The 15,352-nt window shown below is 40.0% G+C and overlaps 1 protein-coding gene across 2 annotated transcripts in view; it reads left to right on the plus strand.

Annotated features, from left to right (window-relative positions):
- Positions 1–3,203, plus strand: part of MYPN (myopalladin) — an 87,811-nt gene extending 84,608 nt beyond the window's left edge. For both annotated transcript variants that reach the window (XM_076010032.1, XM_012762696.2), the window contains exon 19: positions 1,302–3,203. In XM_076010032.1, coding sequence (XP_075866147.1) covers positions 1,302–1,471 — 170 coding nt within the window. In that variant the 3' untranslated portion in view covers positions 1,472–3,203. The remainder of the gene's footprint in view (positions 1–1,301) is intronic.
- Positions 3,204–15,352: the final 12,149 nt, after the last annotated feature.

The following is a 15,352-nucleotide window of genomic DNA, read 5'->3' on the forward strand; positions in this document are numbered from 1 at the left end:
CATCCCTATCCTGCCCTCCAGTGGCTGAGTCCCCAGGTGAGGTCACCTGGCCCCCATTCCTGTCCTGATTCCAGAGCACCAACAAGAGGAGGTTTCCTCAGCTGGGACCTGGGGTGTGGGAGGGCGGGTGGAGGACTTAGGCTGGAATCAAGTCCTTATGTCTGAGGAGCAGGGACAGTGGCTCCCCTCTCTCTTTCAAAGGAGGGCTTCTAATACGAGGAAGTACAGTGATCTGGTTATGACGTCAGAGACAGCAGGGGAAGGCTAAGAGATGGAGGCACTGGGGAGAGACTGCTCAGGGGGGTCTTACTGAGAGCCAGCTCTTTAGTGGAATCACTATAGGTTTGGTCCTATGAAATTTTATAGTCTCAACTCACCCAGCTATTTAGACTCAGAAAAACTAAATCAAGATAACAAAATCAACAAAGGACCCATGTATAGATCAGCATGTTAAGTAGGGACATAGCTTTCTAGGACCCACAGCATGAGTGTTCCCCACCTAGTGAACCCCCCTGCTCCAAATCAAGGTCCCCAGAAACTTAAGCAGAAGATGGCTTGGTAACTTCTGAATCAGAGACAACAGCAGAGACTGTGAGGTTTGCATGGATGTTTCATTCAGGCCATGGTCAAGCCTAAGGATCATGTCTGCTAAAAAAAACAGAGCCTCCTGTGGACAGTGCTTGGTGAACATGGAAGCTCTAAGAAATTCTCTTTTGTCCCTGAACCATGGTTGAATGCACCTAAATTACTTCTCAACCTTCTCGCTATAACACATTAGAACCTGATTAGGGTGATGCGTAGGTCGGTAATGGCCGATTAGGGTGGTTAGGGTGTAGGATAGGTAGTGGTCAGAGGGTTGAATCTATCTTTTGGCTTCCATTTCTGCAGTTTTCTGTACCTTTTGAGGTACCCTCCGATGAGAGCCTACAATCTTCTCTGTGCTGCCCCTGGCAGACACCCATGCTCAGTGGGAGGGGATAATTCTGAGAAATCACCTTAGTCACCCAATCTTCTTTAGTAGAGGAATTCTAATCTGTTATAGGATTCTAATATCTTACTGGGTTAGAATCACAGATTTTGGAATTAGGGGCTTAAGAGATCACCAGCTAGGTTTCCCTACTCCTGGCTAGGGAGGTTTTATCGCTCTTTTTTTTTTTTTACAAATGAGGCATTTCAGACCTAGATGTATTTAAACACTTTACCTAGAATCCACAGGGGGTGTTGGAGAGAGGACAGGTGCCCCGCGCACCAGCTGGACTGCAGTCCTTTGATCGTAACACATTATTTGGTCCATTTTCCAGCTCAGTGGCACCAGCAGCTCCCAACGCCCGTGTCCATCCGGCCCAGTGGCAGTCGCTATGGATCTCTCACCAGTAAAGGACTTGACATTTTTTCTGCCTTTTCCTCCATGGAAAGCACAATGGTGTATTCATGCTCTTCTCGGAGTGTTGTGGAAAGTGACGAACTTTGAGAATGTCTGGCTGCGGGCTCTGTAAGAGGGCAGACTGTGCAGGGGGAAGGAGGACAAGCCAGACACGATGGTTTCCAAGCAACTGGATGTGAGTAAGTTCCCACACCGCTGGACCTGTGGCAAGGAGTGCTTTGAATAAGTCGGCTGGGGACTCTTGTAGTCCCTGCTGAGGGAGAGATGTAGGCTGTGCCTTCTAAAGATTCCAACAAAAAAGTGAGAAGACAATGCAGATGAACCAAAGATGTCATACAGCTGTCATCCACTGCTTTGGGAAAAAACTAGCATGCTCCCCTGCCCCCTGTTGTGTTAGGAATGTTTAGGTCCCACTTAGGAGCAATTAGGAGCCATGTGCCTGGGCTGAGATAGTTAGACAGTAGTGACCTTAGGATATAACTAACTCACCAAATAATGCAAAGGAAAAAGGTGAGGAGGTCACCGTCACCTGTCATAGATTTTATTTATAGCAATAGTTTTGGTGAATTCACTAAATCAGCTTCCACTTAGCATTAGGAGACCATGCAGTACAACTCACATATGTGGACAGACACTTTTGATTTGCATATCCTGGGTATACCAGAGCCACATAATAAGGTGCCAAAATGTGCTTGAGGTTAAAAAAAAATGCACTGAAACACTTGATATTGCACGGTGCACTTTATTCTGTGGCCAAACAGGGTCCCACCAGCCTGTCTGCACCGTTTTCTTTTGAATGGTAACTGATTTTTCTTTTCTAACTTTGCATATCCATAGATTATAGAACTAAAGGGTTGTTAATAAACCAATCAGAAAGAAATTCTTTTGCAGGGTCACTTTAAAAACTACTAACTTCAATCACCACTTGCAAAATGTGCAAGAGTCATCATTTGCCCATAAAATACCACCTTACGCACTCCTTCCCCTGCCCCAAAACTCTGAAAGTGTAGGAAGCAGGGTAGAAGGAAAAGGTGCAAACAAGGAAGGGAAGCGATGAACGAGTTTTTTCACTTGCCCCAGCAGAGCAGCAGGTGTGGAAGGAGAGGCCTTTAATAGTTGTAAAATGCTTTGAGATCATTGATCAAATTGCATTTTCTACACAGAAGATATTATGCTAACTGGAAAAGTGGGGGAAAGGGAAATATGTATCTTTATTCTAATCCACCAATTCAATTCAAAACTTGCCTCTCAATGAATTCTTAGACTTAAGTTCACTGCTATAGCCCTACTGCCTAGAAGAGTACCTTAGCACAAAGTAGGCATTTCAATAAATATTTGCTGGATGAATGAGTCTTATATTAACCTAATCTTATATTAGAGAATCTACAATTCACACACCAGTCCAAACACCTCCCTGGGAATAATCGTCACAGCACAGTTTGCTCTAGGCTTACCAGGGTAATGAATTGGAGATGTCTGTTATCAACTCAAATCTCTGCATTCTCTGTGCCAGGCATCCTCAGCTAGTGTCGTACTTGTGTGAACAGGATAGCAATTGCTTAGAAAGACTTGAAACTTTCTTCACTTCAAGGCAAGGATTTCCAGTATAAGAATAAATTCATTCACTCAAAAAATCATTTGTGTGTCTACTCTGTATAAGATACTGTGGCAGATACAAAGATATGACTAAGACACAGTCCCTGTCCTCAGGGAGCTTACAGTCTGGGAGGGAGGTAATATTTAAGGTATATAGAATGCTGCTTCTTGAGGCAAAAATCTACCCTTTAGCAAATAGAAGCTTCTAATGTTCTTCGTCTCATTTTTCATAACTTTAAAAATCTTTTTAATCTAGTTTCAACATTTATTTTTTAATGAAACAAAACACCATAGGTCACATCCTTAAGAAATAGCAATTTTAGTCAATTATTCAGAATTATTAGATCTTATTTCTTTTTTATGTATACAGTAACAGTAGTCAAATATAGGCAACTTTAATGGAATAGAATGCATTTTGTATGGAATGCATCCTGCAAAATGTTCTCTTTCCATATTGACTTCTATTATGAGATCTCTTATAACCAAAGAGCACTTTTTAACTCCAAGACTTCTATAGATTATACACCTGACGCCCCACCATCACATCTACTTCTGTAAACCTTAGATAGTTCTCCGATGAAGGGATGTTCTTCATTCATGACTCTGTGTCTTAGCTTTCTGAATATTTTTTATCTATTGTCTTTGTGCTCAACAGAGAACTAGGATAAGTATTATATTTGGCCACTAGGTGGCGCCATCTCACCCCAAAATATAACAGACCTGAAAATCACTGAAATTTGAGCTATCGGATAGTGTTAAAAGCAGGGTTTCTCAACCTCAATACTGTGACATTTTGGACTGGATAATTGTTGTGGGGGACTGTCCTGTGCATTCTAGGATGTTTAGCAGCATTCCCTGGCTTCTAAGTTGTTAAGCATTCCCTGGCTTCTAAGGAGTTGCTAGATGCCAGTAGCAACTCCTACCCAAAATGTCTCTGCTTTAACAATTCTATAAGAATTCAATTACAATGACACATAGTCAAATAAGAAATTTTAGTTTCACCGGATGTGTTTGTTTCCAACATACCCCAAATTAGATTCATCATCTCCCCATTCATAAACCATTCCTCAGCCTGGTTTGATGATTTCTATTAATGGCACCATCACATTCCTCCTAATCCAAATAAGAAACATCCAAGTCAGTTTTTGCTTCCTCTATCCTATCAGTTGATAAGTCCTCTTATTCTAACCCTATTTTTCCTTTTATATTCAGGCCCTTTTTTCCATTCCCCTGCAGTGCCCCAGTTCAGACTTTCATTACTTTCTTAATTTCCTCAATACTTCTAACTTCAACCACAACAGATTCCTAACCTCTTCCTGCTGCTAGTTCTGCTGTTTCTCCCCATTGGATCCAGCCCAGATCCCAGCTGCAGATCATTATTACCAAATTTTCAAACCCCCAATGGTTACCACCAACTCAGGAACCAGCTGTTCTGCCCTGTGGTTTTCAGGTTTACCCTAACATAATCCCAAAGCTTTTCATCCACTACTCAGAAAACAACACACCCAGTGCAGCAGCAAACCTCACACAGGGCCCTGATTTCCAGCCACATGCTTCTCTTCTGCCTCTACCTGGAAGGGTCTCTCCCCAGTCTCCATCTATGGAGATCTTACCTGTTCCTTAAAGTCCATCTCAAATGCTATTACCTCTGTGAAATATTTTCTGATTTCCCACACCCCAACCAAATAGAATTCATCTTTCTTTGAAACCTTCTACCAAATTTCTTGAGACTAGAGGAAGAGAATTTTACTCCATATAGTGTTTTACGCAGAATGCAGCCTCTGTATACCTTCCTGCTCCCTCCCTTGGCACTAACCCACTCTTGCCTGTACTAGGTTTGAGCTACTTGTTGGTATGGACTATGTCAGGAGTTTGACTTTGTGCCTTATACAGAGTGGGCACCCAATAAAAATATTTATCAACCTAAATTGAATTCAAAATTCTGTACATATCAGTATGTTTTTATATAAAGTGAATTGAATCTAAGCAGCGATTCTTAACCTTGGATACACCTTAGAATCTCCTGGGGAGGTTTTTTAGAAATCCCAACACCCAGGCCATACTTCAAATCAATTAAGTCAAAAGCTCCGGGGTCGTGACACAGACATCACTAGTTTTTAGAGCTCCCCAAGTGATTCCAGTGAGTAGCCAAGGTTGAGAAGAATCATTTCATTACCATGATTTGATCACAGAACTTACCCAGCAAGGTCCGAAGCGGCATAAGGCTGTAGTGTTAGCATCTGTGAAGAAAGTACTCACCCCTGATTGCATGTGCAATGCATGCCTGGAAAATAGAAATAAGCACACATGTCAGCCTTATTAAACCCTACTATTATATTTTGTGCTACACTTGTTAGACATGCAGCATTCATGAAGCACCCAGAGGAAACCCAAAACCCTGCAAAAATGGACCAGAGAAAGAAGAAAAGTTGATATAATTCACCTGGTGCTTCATTTCAAAAAACCATGCAGATCCCAAAACACTCTTCTCTCCAAGTATCTGAAGGCCTTTTCATAACTTGATTAGTCATGGCACTGGGGATCCGAGGGGAAATGGAGAAAGAAAATATGCTGTTAAAACCAAACTGACTTTTGGACAAATCGCCCTTCACCTAGGTAAACCTACCCAGAATTTCCAAATAGAACTGGTTTAACTGCATTTTCTTTTTTATTAATCACTTAACTTTCATAGGTATCTAATGAAAATTTAAATGGTCAAGAGACAAGCAGTAGGTAGAACTAAGGCTCTAAATGATGCATGCCATGGAAAATAATTCCCAGAGGAGTCAAAAGCTGATGTTTGTAGGGACGGGTTTATTTGGATAATCATTAAATGATAAATGGATTGCCCTCCAAATGTTCATTTGTAAATTGGCTGCTTAAAACTCAGAATATATTTCCATCCACACGTATTACCCAGTGTTAGATTCTCAAGTGAATCCAGAAAAGCCCGTCTATTAAATAATTCATGACTGAATCACAGTACAGAAAATTCCTCACTTTATTGTACTTCACTTTATTGTGTGTCACAGTTATTGCCATTTTTACAAATTGAAGGTTGTGGCAACCCTGTGTTGAGCAAGTCTATTGGCACCATTTTGCCAATAGCATGTGCCCTCGTGTTGTGTCTCTGCATCACATTTTGGTAATTCTCACAATATTTCAAACATTTTCAATACTGTAAGTGATCATTATCCATGGTGATCTGTGATCAGTGATCTTTGATGTTACTATTATAATTGTTTTGGGGCACCATGAACCATGCCCATAGAAGACAGGGAACCTAATCCATAAATCTTGTGTGTTCTGACTCCTCTACCACTGGCCATTCCTCTGTCTCTCTCCATCTCCTTGGCCTCCCTGTTCCCTGAGATACAGTATTAAAATTAGGCCAATTAATAACCCTACAATGAGGCAAAGCTTGGTGGCTCATGCCTGTAATCCTCACAACTCTGGAAGGCTGAAGTGGGAAGTTTGCTTTAGATCAGGAGTTTAAGACCAGCCTGAGCAAGAGTGAAACTCTGTCTCTACAAAAAAAAAAAAGAAAAGAAAAGAAAAGAAAAAATTAGCCAGACATGGAGGCACATGCCTGTAGTCCCAGCTACTCAGAAGGCTGAGGCAAGGAGGATCGCTTGAGCTCGGGAGTTTGAAGTTGCAATGAGCTATGATGAAGCTGCTACTGCACTCTAGCCAGGGCAACAGAGTGAGACTCTGTCTCAAAAAAATAAAATAGTAAAAAATAACCCTACAATGGCCTCTAAGTGTTGAAATGAAAGGAAGAATCACAAGTCTCTCACTTTAAATCAAAAGCTAGAAATGATTAAGCTTAGCAAGGAAGACATGTTGAAAGCTGAGACAGGCCGAAAGCTAGGCCTTTTGAGCCAAATTGTGAATGCAAAAGAAATGTTCTTGAAGGAAATTAAAATTGCTACTCCAGTAGCAATTCCAGTGAGCCCATGAATAATAAGAAAGCAAAACAGCCTTATTGCTGATATAGAGAACGTTTCATGATCTGCTTAGAAGATAAACCAGCCACCACATATCCTTAAGCCAAAACCTAACCCAGAGCAAGGCCCTAAAACTCTTTTCAATTCTGTGAAGGCTAAGAGAGGTGAGGAAGCTGCAGAAGAAAATTTTGAAACTAGCAAAGGTGGGTTCATGAGGTTTAAAGAAAGAAGCTGTCTCCATGATATTAAAGTGCAAGGTGAAGCAGCAGGTACTGATATAGAAGCTGCAGAATTTACCCAGAAGATCTAGCCAAGATAATTGATTAAAGATGGCTGCACTAGACAACATATTTTCAATGCAGATGAAACAGCCTTCCATTGGAAAAAGGTACCATCTAGGACTTTCATAGCTAGAAAGAAGTCAATGCCTGAGTTAAAAACTTCAAAGTAATGTAACTCGTGACTTAGGTTGAAGCCAATGCTCATTGACCATTCTGAAAATCCTAGGGCCCTTAAGAATTATCTATTCTGCCTGTGCTCTATAAATGGAACAACATAGGCTATGATAGCACATGTGCTTACAGGATGGTTTACTGAACATTGTAAGCCTACTACTGAGAGTTACTACTCAGAAAAAAATGTTTTCTTTCAAAATATTACTACTCATTAACAAGGCACCTGGGCACCTAAGAGCTCTGATGAAGATGTACAGGAGGCCGGGTGTGGTGGCTCACGCCTGTAATCCTAGCACTCTGGGAGGCTGAGGCAGGCGGATTGTTCCAGGTCAGGAGTTCAAAACCAGCCTGAGCAAGAGCGAGACCCCGTCTCTACTATAAATAGAAAGAAATTAATTGGCCAACTAATATGTATAGAAAAAATTAGCCGGGCATGGTGACACATGCCTGTAGTCCCAGCTACTCGGGAGGCTGAGGCAGAAGGGTTGCTCGAGCCCCGGAGTTTGAGGTTGCTGTGAGCTAAGCTGACGCCACGGCACTCACTCTAGCCTGGGCAACAAAGCGAGACTCTGTCTCAAAAAAAAAAAAAAAAAGAAAGAAAAAAAAAACAAAAAACATTCATGATTCGTGGGAGGAGGCCAAAATAGCAATATTAACAGAGCTTGGAAGAGGTTGATTGCAGCCCTCATGGATGACTTTGAAGACTTCAGTGGAGGAAGTAACAGCAGGTGTGGTGGAAATAGCAACAGAACTGGAATTAGAAGCAGAGCCTGATGTGACTGAATTGCTGCAGTCTCATGGTAAACTTGAACAGATAAGCAGTTGCTCCTCTTTTAAAAAAAAAATTATTTTATTTTATTTATTTTGAGACAAGGTCTCACTCTGTTACCCAGGCTAGAGTGCAGTGGTGTCATCATAGCTCACAGCAACCTCAGACTCCTGGGCTCAAATGATTCTCCTGCCCCAGCCTCCCAAGTAGCTGTGACTACAGACCCACGCTACAATGCCTGGCTAATTTTTCTTCTTGTAGAGATAGGGTCTCGCTCTTGCTCAGGCTAGGAGTTGCCTCTTACAGATAATCAGAGCAAGTGGTTTCTTGAGATAGAATCCGCTCCTGGTGAAGATGCTGTTGTGAACATGGTTGAAATGACAACAAAGTATTTACAATATTACATAAACTTAGTTGATAAAGCAGTGGCAGGGTTTAGGAGGACTGACTCCAATTTTGAAAGAAGTTCTACTGTGGGCAATATGCTATCAAACAGCATCACATGTTACAGAGAAACCTGTCATGAAAGGAAGATTCAACTGATGCTGCAAACTCCATTGTTGTCTTCTTTTAAGAAATTGCCACTGCCACCACCACCCTGATCAGTCAGCTGCCATCAACATGGAGGCAAGACCCTCCCCCAGCAAAAAGGTTAGGACTTGATGAAAGCTCAGATGATTGTTAGCATTTTTTAGCAATAAAGTATTTTTTTAATTAAGTTATATACATTTTTTAAAGACATAATGCTATTGCATACTTAATAGATTATAGTGTAAACATAACTTTCATATGCACTGGGAAACCAAGATTTGTGTGACTCACTTTACTACAGTATTCACTTTATTGCAGTGGTCTGGAACCAAACCTGCAATATTTCTGAGGTATGCCTGTACTTACTACACTAGATTGGGTTATGCCCAAGAACAGGGCACCAGGCAAAGCAGCCAATAAGAGGAGAAGAAAGACTACTTCCTCTTTGTCTTTTTGTGTCTATGATGTGTCAAAGCTAAAGAATGTCTATGGTCCTTTCTGCATCTAGCCCTCACTCTCTGTTTTTCTCCCCAGGTCCCTGTACCCCATGTTCTGTAACTCGTCCCATCTCACCCCTTCCCCAAGGCCTGCTAGGGTGCTTCATGCTCCACAATGACCTAGCTCCAATTCCATGCATCTTGGCTTGGTGTCCAGAAGAAAGCAGTCCAATTGAACAAACTCCAAATGTCTGAGAGTCTTTTAACTACACAGAGGTGCTGATGCATTTTTAAAAGCAATTGCTTTCTCACTCCCATCAACTTCTGTTAAATAGAATTGCTGGCAGAGTATTAAAAAAAAAAACACACACTGTGAGGAGAGATAGAGGAAAGTGAGTCAGACACCCAAATTATTGTTGTTGATTACAGCATCTTCCTTTCCTCCTTCCCCACGCTCAACCAAAGTACTTTCCAAACTGGGATCTTGAATTCTTTTGTATATGGGCTCTTATAGGTTGATTGTAAACTCAAAGCAGCTAGAGAAGCCATTAATGTGGGCAAATTTACTTAAGATGGCCTTTATTCAAGGTCCCTTCCATGGTCCTTGGGTAACCTGGACAGAAAGTATTTCCCCTAGTGGTTAAGTTGAAAGTTAATGTGCTTTGCCAGTAAGGTGAACAGTTACTTAGATTTTGATAGAGTTGTTGAAGCCCTTTTCACCACTAATTGCCCTTTCTTTTTCTAAGTGGATCAATATTTCAGAAAATTAATTACTAAAGTATTGCTTGAAGAATGCCAAGCATCTTCTAAACTTTGACAATGCAGTGGTCATCAGTATGCTAAAAAAGTTGCTAATATCATGTTTTTATAAATCTGTGCACTGCAAAAAAAATTGCATATTTGTTAAAAATATGTTTGCCTCTTATTTCTAATTATATTAGTTAGCATACCTCATATTATAGAACCATAAATAAGCTACCTTTTGTTAATGTGTAAATAATAGCCACTTCAAACTCCAAAGAGCAATAGCCTTGGAACTGCAAGAAATAGAGAAAGAGCACACTTTTCAATCCCCTGAGAATAGTGCTGTAAATGCTGAGAGTAAGCATAAAGAAAATGGCTGTACTAAAGAGGCATACAAACATGAGTTTGCCAGAAGATTTTAACGTATAGATGAATAGAAAATGTTTCCCTAATAATAAAATTAAAATATCTTAACATTATTTGACAATAAATATTTTTTTGTTTTGTAGAAACAGGTTCTTGCACTCACCCAGGCTGGAGTGCAGTGGTGCAATTATAGCTCACTGCAGCCTCAAACTCCCGGGCTCAAGCAATCCTCCCACCTCAGCCTCCTGAGTAGCTGAGACTACTAGAGTGCACCACCACACCTGGCTATTTAAAAATTTTTTTGTAGAGATGGGTTCTCCTCTGTTACTCAGGCTAGTCTTGAATTCCTAGCTTCAAGCAATCCTCCTGCGTTGGCCTCCCAAAGTGCTAGGATTACAGGTGTGAGCCACTGTGCCCAGCCTATTTGACAATAATTTTTTTTTTTTTTTTTTGAGACAGAGTCTCACTCTGTTACCCAGGCTAGAGTGCCATGTTCTCAGCCTAGCTCACAGCAACCTCAAACTCCTGGCTCAAGCAATCCTTCTGCCTCAGCCTCCCAAGTAGCTGGGACTACAGGCATGCGCCACCATGCCCGGCTAAGTTTTTCTATATATTTTCAGTTGGCCAATTAATTTCTTTCTATTTTTAGTAGAGACGGAGTCTCACTCTTGCTCAGGCTGGTTTCAAATTCCTGACCTTGAGCGATCCACCTGCCTCGGCCTCCTAGAGTGCTAGGATTACAGGCGTGAGCCACTGTGCTCAGCCATTGACAATAAATATTTTGAGGCTGAAATAAATGTATATTTTTCTTTAAAATGCAGAAAACAATTCTAGTTTCCAGATTTAAAGATCACTTTTTGATGATGACTGAACAAATTTTTTCATGTACAAATATATTTGATACTTAAAAGTAATTTTTATAAATTATTATTCTTCAAATTATATAAATTACTACATGAGTTATATACAACCTGGTTAAAATATCTCTAGAGCAATAGAAAGATAACTGGATTTTAATCTTCATTCTTAAAATGCTTCTTAACTGAAAACAAAGACATATTTAAAAATGGAATTTAAAGATGGAGACACGAAATTTGACCATTTTCAACTGGAAATTCATGGAGATCTGTGTATAGTTCTGTTACAGTAAGAGGTGTTTTTAAAAATACCCACAAGAAACATGAATTATTTTCATATAGCATGGCAAAAATGAATTGCTCAATATTCCAAAAAATCTGATGTTTCTACACAGATTTGATGAGTTATCAGCAAACTAGAGGCAGATTCTTATAATCTCCCTACAATTAGTGTTGTAAGAATCAGTGAATCATATACTAGTATTGACTATAGTGGTCACTACCAAAAGGTTACTACATGTCTATGTGTCCACAGTTTTACTGTGTATTTTCAAGACAGTAAAAATCCTAAAATAATTCAAACAAGAAAATTTGAATGCAACTGTATTTTTTCAGAACAATGTTGATAAATTTTTATTTTTTCAGTATTTTGATTTTAGAAATACTTTATCCTCTTTTATGATTTTCGCTTAGTTTTTGCAGTCTTCAGCACTGAATTTCTTGACCTACTCATCTCCCTTCATGACCTCCCTCTCAATATAAAAATCTGTAAAATATATAAGATCATTAGTTCCCTCTTTCTAGGAATTCTTAGGTGAATTGCAAGGTGGATTTTAATAATTCAGATGAATTTAGATACATTAGCTAATATTTCTATACCTCTGGAGTCCCTTTCTTTACCTGAAAAATAAGCAAAATACTTGACCTTTTCCAAGGATGGAGGGTAGAACAAATAAATAAATAAATATTTATGAAGAATTTACTTTAGAGACCCCAAAAAAGTGGTAGCGGTTTTTTTATTCTAAGGAAAATGTGAAAAATATTTTTCTCCAAAGTAGTTAATTTGTTTAAAAAGTTCCTATTTCTTTCCTGTCCCACTACTTTGTTTTTCCTTAGAAGGGAAAGAATATATAAAGGTGGAATACCTTCTTCCAAGGCGGTATGCAGTAAAAAAATAAAAAAATAAATGAACAAACTGGAGAAAACTCAAATGAATTCAAAAAATACCCTATCTGCTTTCTGTAGGCAGATTCCAAGGAAATTTACTACTCCAAGATAGGCAGAATAGCCTAGGGGAATTCCGACTCCTGCATCTTTGACTGAAGCTAGTGGAAATGATGACTCCGCAGTGCAGAGAAATAGCTACGGAGTCCCCTGTATTCCTTTCTGGCTTAAGCAGTTCAAGGACAACTCCACAGTAACGTTCCAAACCCTAATGAAGAAATGGCCCATGCCAGCCGTCAGTGGCCTTCTGTTGAAATGAGTGGACTTTAGGATAGCTAGTAGAGATGAACGCTCAAAAATGAGCATACCCTTTGGTCTCTGTTTCTGCATTCTCAGCTATATCAAGCCTGAATTTAACCCTGCTGATTCACATGACTGACAAATGATGCACATGTGCACACACACACCCCCCTCCCCCACACACACTTCAAGTAAGGAGTCACAGAGCACCCACAGCTGACTTAATTCAAACGGCATCAAGTCGATTAATGCTTTTCTTTTTTCTCCTTGCATGAGTTCTTTCCACTTGAAAACACACCAAGCCCCAGAAGGCTCACAAACATGATATGCTTCCATCTCAGGAAGCTTGAGTCAACTTATTTTCTAAAGTACTTTTTTGGTTATTGAAATGTCATTATGGTAGCCATTTTGAAATGAGTGAATTACATAAACTGTATATTTTGCCTCTATTACTAGAAAGCAATTAACAGATCTTGACTTTTATTCCTGTTCCTCTGCGTCATATCTTGAATTTTATTCCTGTTCCTCTGCGTCATGCATGTTAAGACTTTGTGTGGAACTGAAACCCAGTGATCATTTAGGCCAAAATGTCTGTGAGCATAAGTTGTGTCCTTCCTTCCCTAGAAGTTTATGGTACTGTATTCTGGTAGACCACGTCATCTCTGTGACACTTGTTGCTGTTCCCTATTCATGCTTTCTTAAAGACTTCATGGAGTTGTGTTTTGTTTGGAAACTTTGCAATTAGAAGAAGAAAAATAAGAACTAGTAGTCAATATTTAATTTAATCTGGATGCTTTTAAAGGCAATTTAGAGGATGTGATGGACTGTTTATTTATTCATTAAATAAAATTTTATTTATTCTCAATTGTTGGGTTTGTTTTGCTTGGTTTGTTTTTTTTTTTTTGGTCCTAGACTTAAAGTTCTGTGTCCTGTTATGTGGTGGTCAGCTGTGGCCACAAGAGGAGGCACAGGAGAGGCTCAAGAAAATAAAGTTTATTGGACTCACAGATCCTAGAGACAGGAGGCACAGCAAGCCGCTGGGGGTCTCATGGGAAAGCACAGCTTTGGGCAGGAGGCAGAAGGGGCTAGAACTAGGAAATAGCCTAGGACATGGCCTTTATTGGAGTTTCTGTGAGAAAGGCAGGGCAGGGCAGGATTGGCAAGTGTAAATAATTTTGGCGGACTCTAAGGAGTGGTGGTCCCTAGTTGGCTGGTACCTAGCCCTGGGATAATTAATGCAGAGGAATATTGCCTCCTGGGGTGTATGGCCCTGACAGAAGTCTGGCTTTGGATTGGTTAGTTTGCACATCAAAGGCAAGCTCCCATCGAGCCCTTTGTTGTTTTGGCTAGCCCTGGGAGGGGCAGTCTCTCCTCAGCCAGAAAGATTTTTAAGATGTGGCTCACGCCTGTAATCCTAGCCCTCTGGGAGGCCGAGGCAGGTGGATCCTTTGAGCTCAGGAGTTCGAGACTAGCCTGAGCAAGAGCGAGACCCCATCTCTACTATAAATAGAAAGAAATTAATTGGCCAGCTGATATATATGGAAAAACTTAGCCGGGCGTGGTGGCGCATGCCTGTAGTCCCAGCTACTCGGGAGGCTGAGGCAGAAGGATTGCTTGAGCCCAGGAGTTTGAGGTTGCTGTGAGCTAGGCTGACGCCACGGCACTCACTCTAGCCTGGGCAACAAAGCAAGACTCTGTCTCAAAAAAAAAAAAAAAAATCATAATACATAGTAATTTTAAAATATAAACAATATACTTAGTATGTGAGATGGATAAATTCTTGCTTTCCAGAGTAGTAATGTGCCAAACAGCAACGTTTCAGTCAACCACATATACGACAGTGGTTCCGTAAGAGTATAATGGAGCTGAAAAATTCCCATCACCTCCTGACTTCATAGATGACATAACGTCAGAGAGCAAGGCATTACTCACATGTTTGTAGTGGTGCTGGTGTAAACAAACCTACTGCACTGCCGTTCACACAAAATATAGCACATACGATTATGTATAGTACATAATTATAGTAAATGCCTGTCACTGGTTTATGTATTTACTATATTATACTTTTTATTGTTATTTTAAAGTGTACCCCTTCTACTTATAAAAACAAAAGTTAACTGTAAAACAGCCTCAGGCAATTCCTTCAGGAGATATTCTAGAAGAAGGCACTATTACCACCGGAGATGACAGCTCCATGTGTATTACTGCCCCTGAAGATCTTCCAGAAGACGAAATGTGGAGGTGAAAGGGACTGATATTGATGATCCTGATGACCCTGTGAAGGCCTAGGCTAATGCGTGTTTGTGTCTTAGTTATTAAAAAAAAGTTTTTTGTTTTTTTGTTTTTATTTCGGCATATTATGGGGGTACAGATTTTAAGGTTTCAACAAATGCCCATTTCCCCTCCTCCCCCCAAAAAAGTTTTTAATTAAAAATTTTTAAAAGTTTTAGAACAAGGATATAAAGAAAGAAAATATGTTTATATAGTTGTTCGACGTGTTTCTGTTTTAAGCTGTATTATTTTAAAAAAGAGGTCTAAAAAATTTAAAAACTTAAAAATTGAGAGAATAAAAATATTACCAGTAAGCTAAGGTTAATTTATTATTAAAGAAAGAAAAAGTTTTGGAATAAATTTTAGGGTCACCTAAGTGTACAGTGTTTATAAAGTCTACAGTAGTGGATAGTAACATCCTAGGCCTTCACATTCACTCACCACTCACTCACTGACTCACCCAGAGTAACTTCCAGTTCTGCAAGCTCCATTCATGGTAAGTGCTTTATACAGGTGTACCATCTTTTATCT

This window comes from Microcebus murinus, chromosome 14 (genome assembly GCF_040939455.1).
Source record: "Microcebus murinus isolate Inina chromosome 14, M.murinus_Inina_mat1.0, whole genome shotgun sequence".
NCBI classification, from domain to species: Eukaryota; Metazoa; Chordata; class Mammalia; order Primates; family Cheirogaleidae; genus Microcebus; species Microcebus murinus.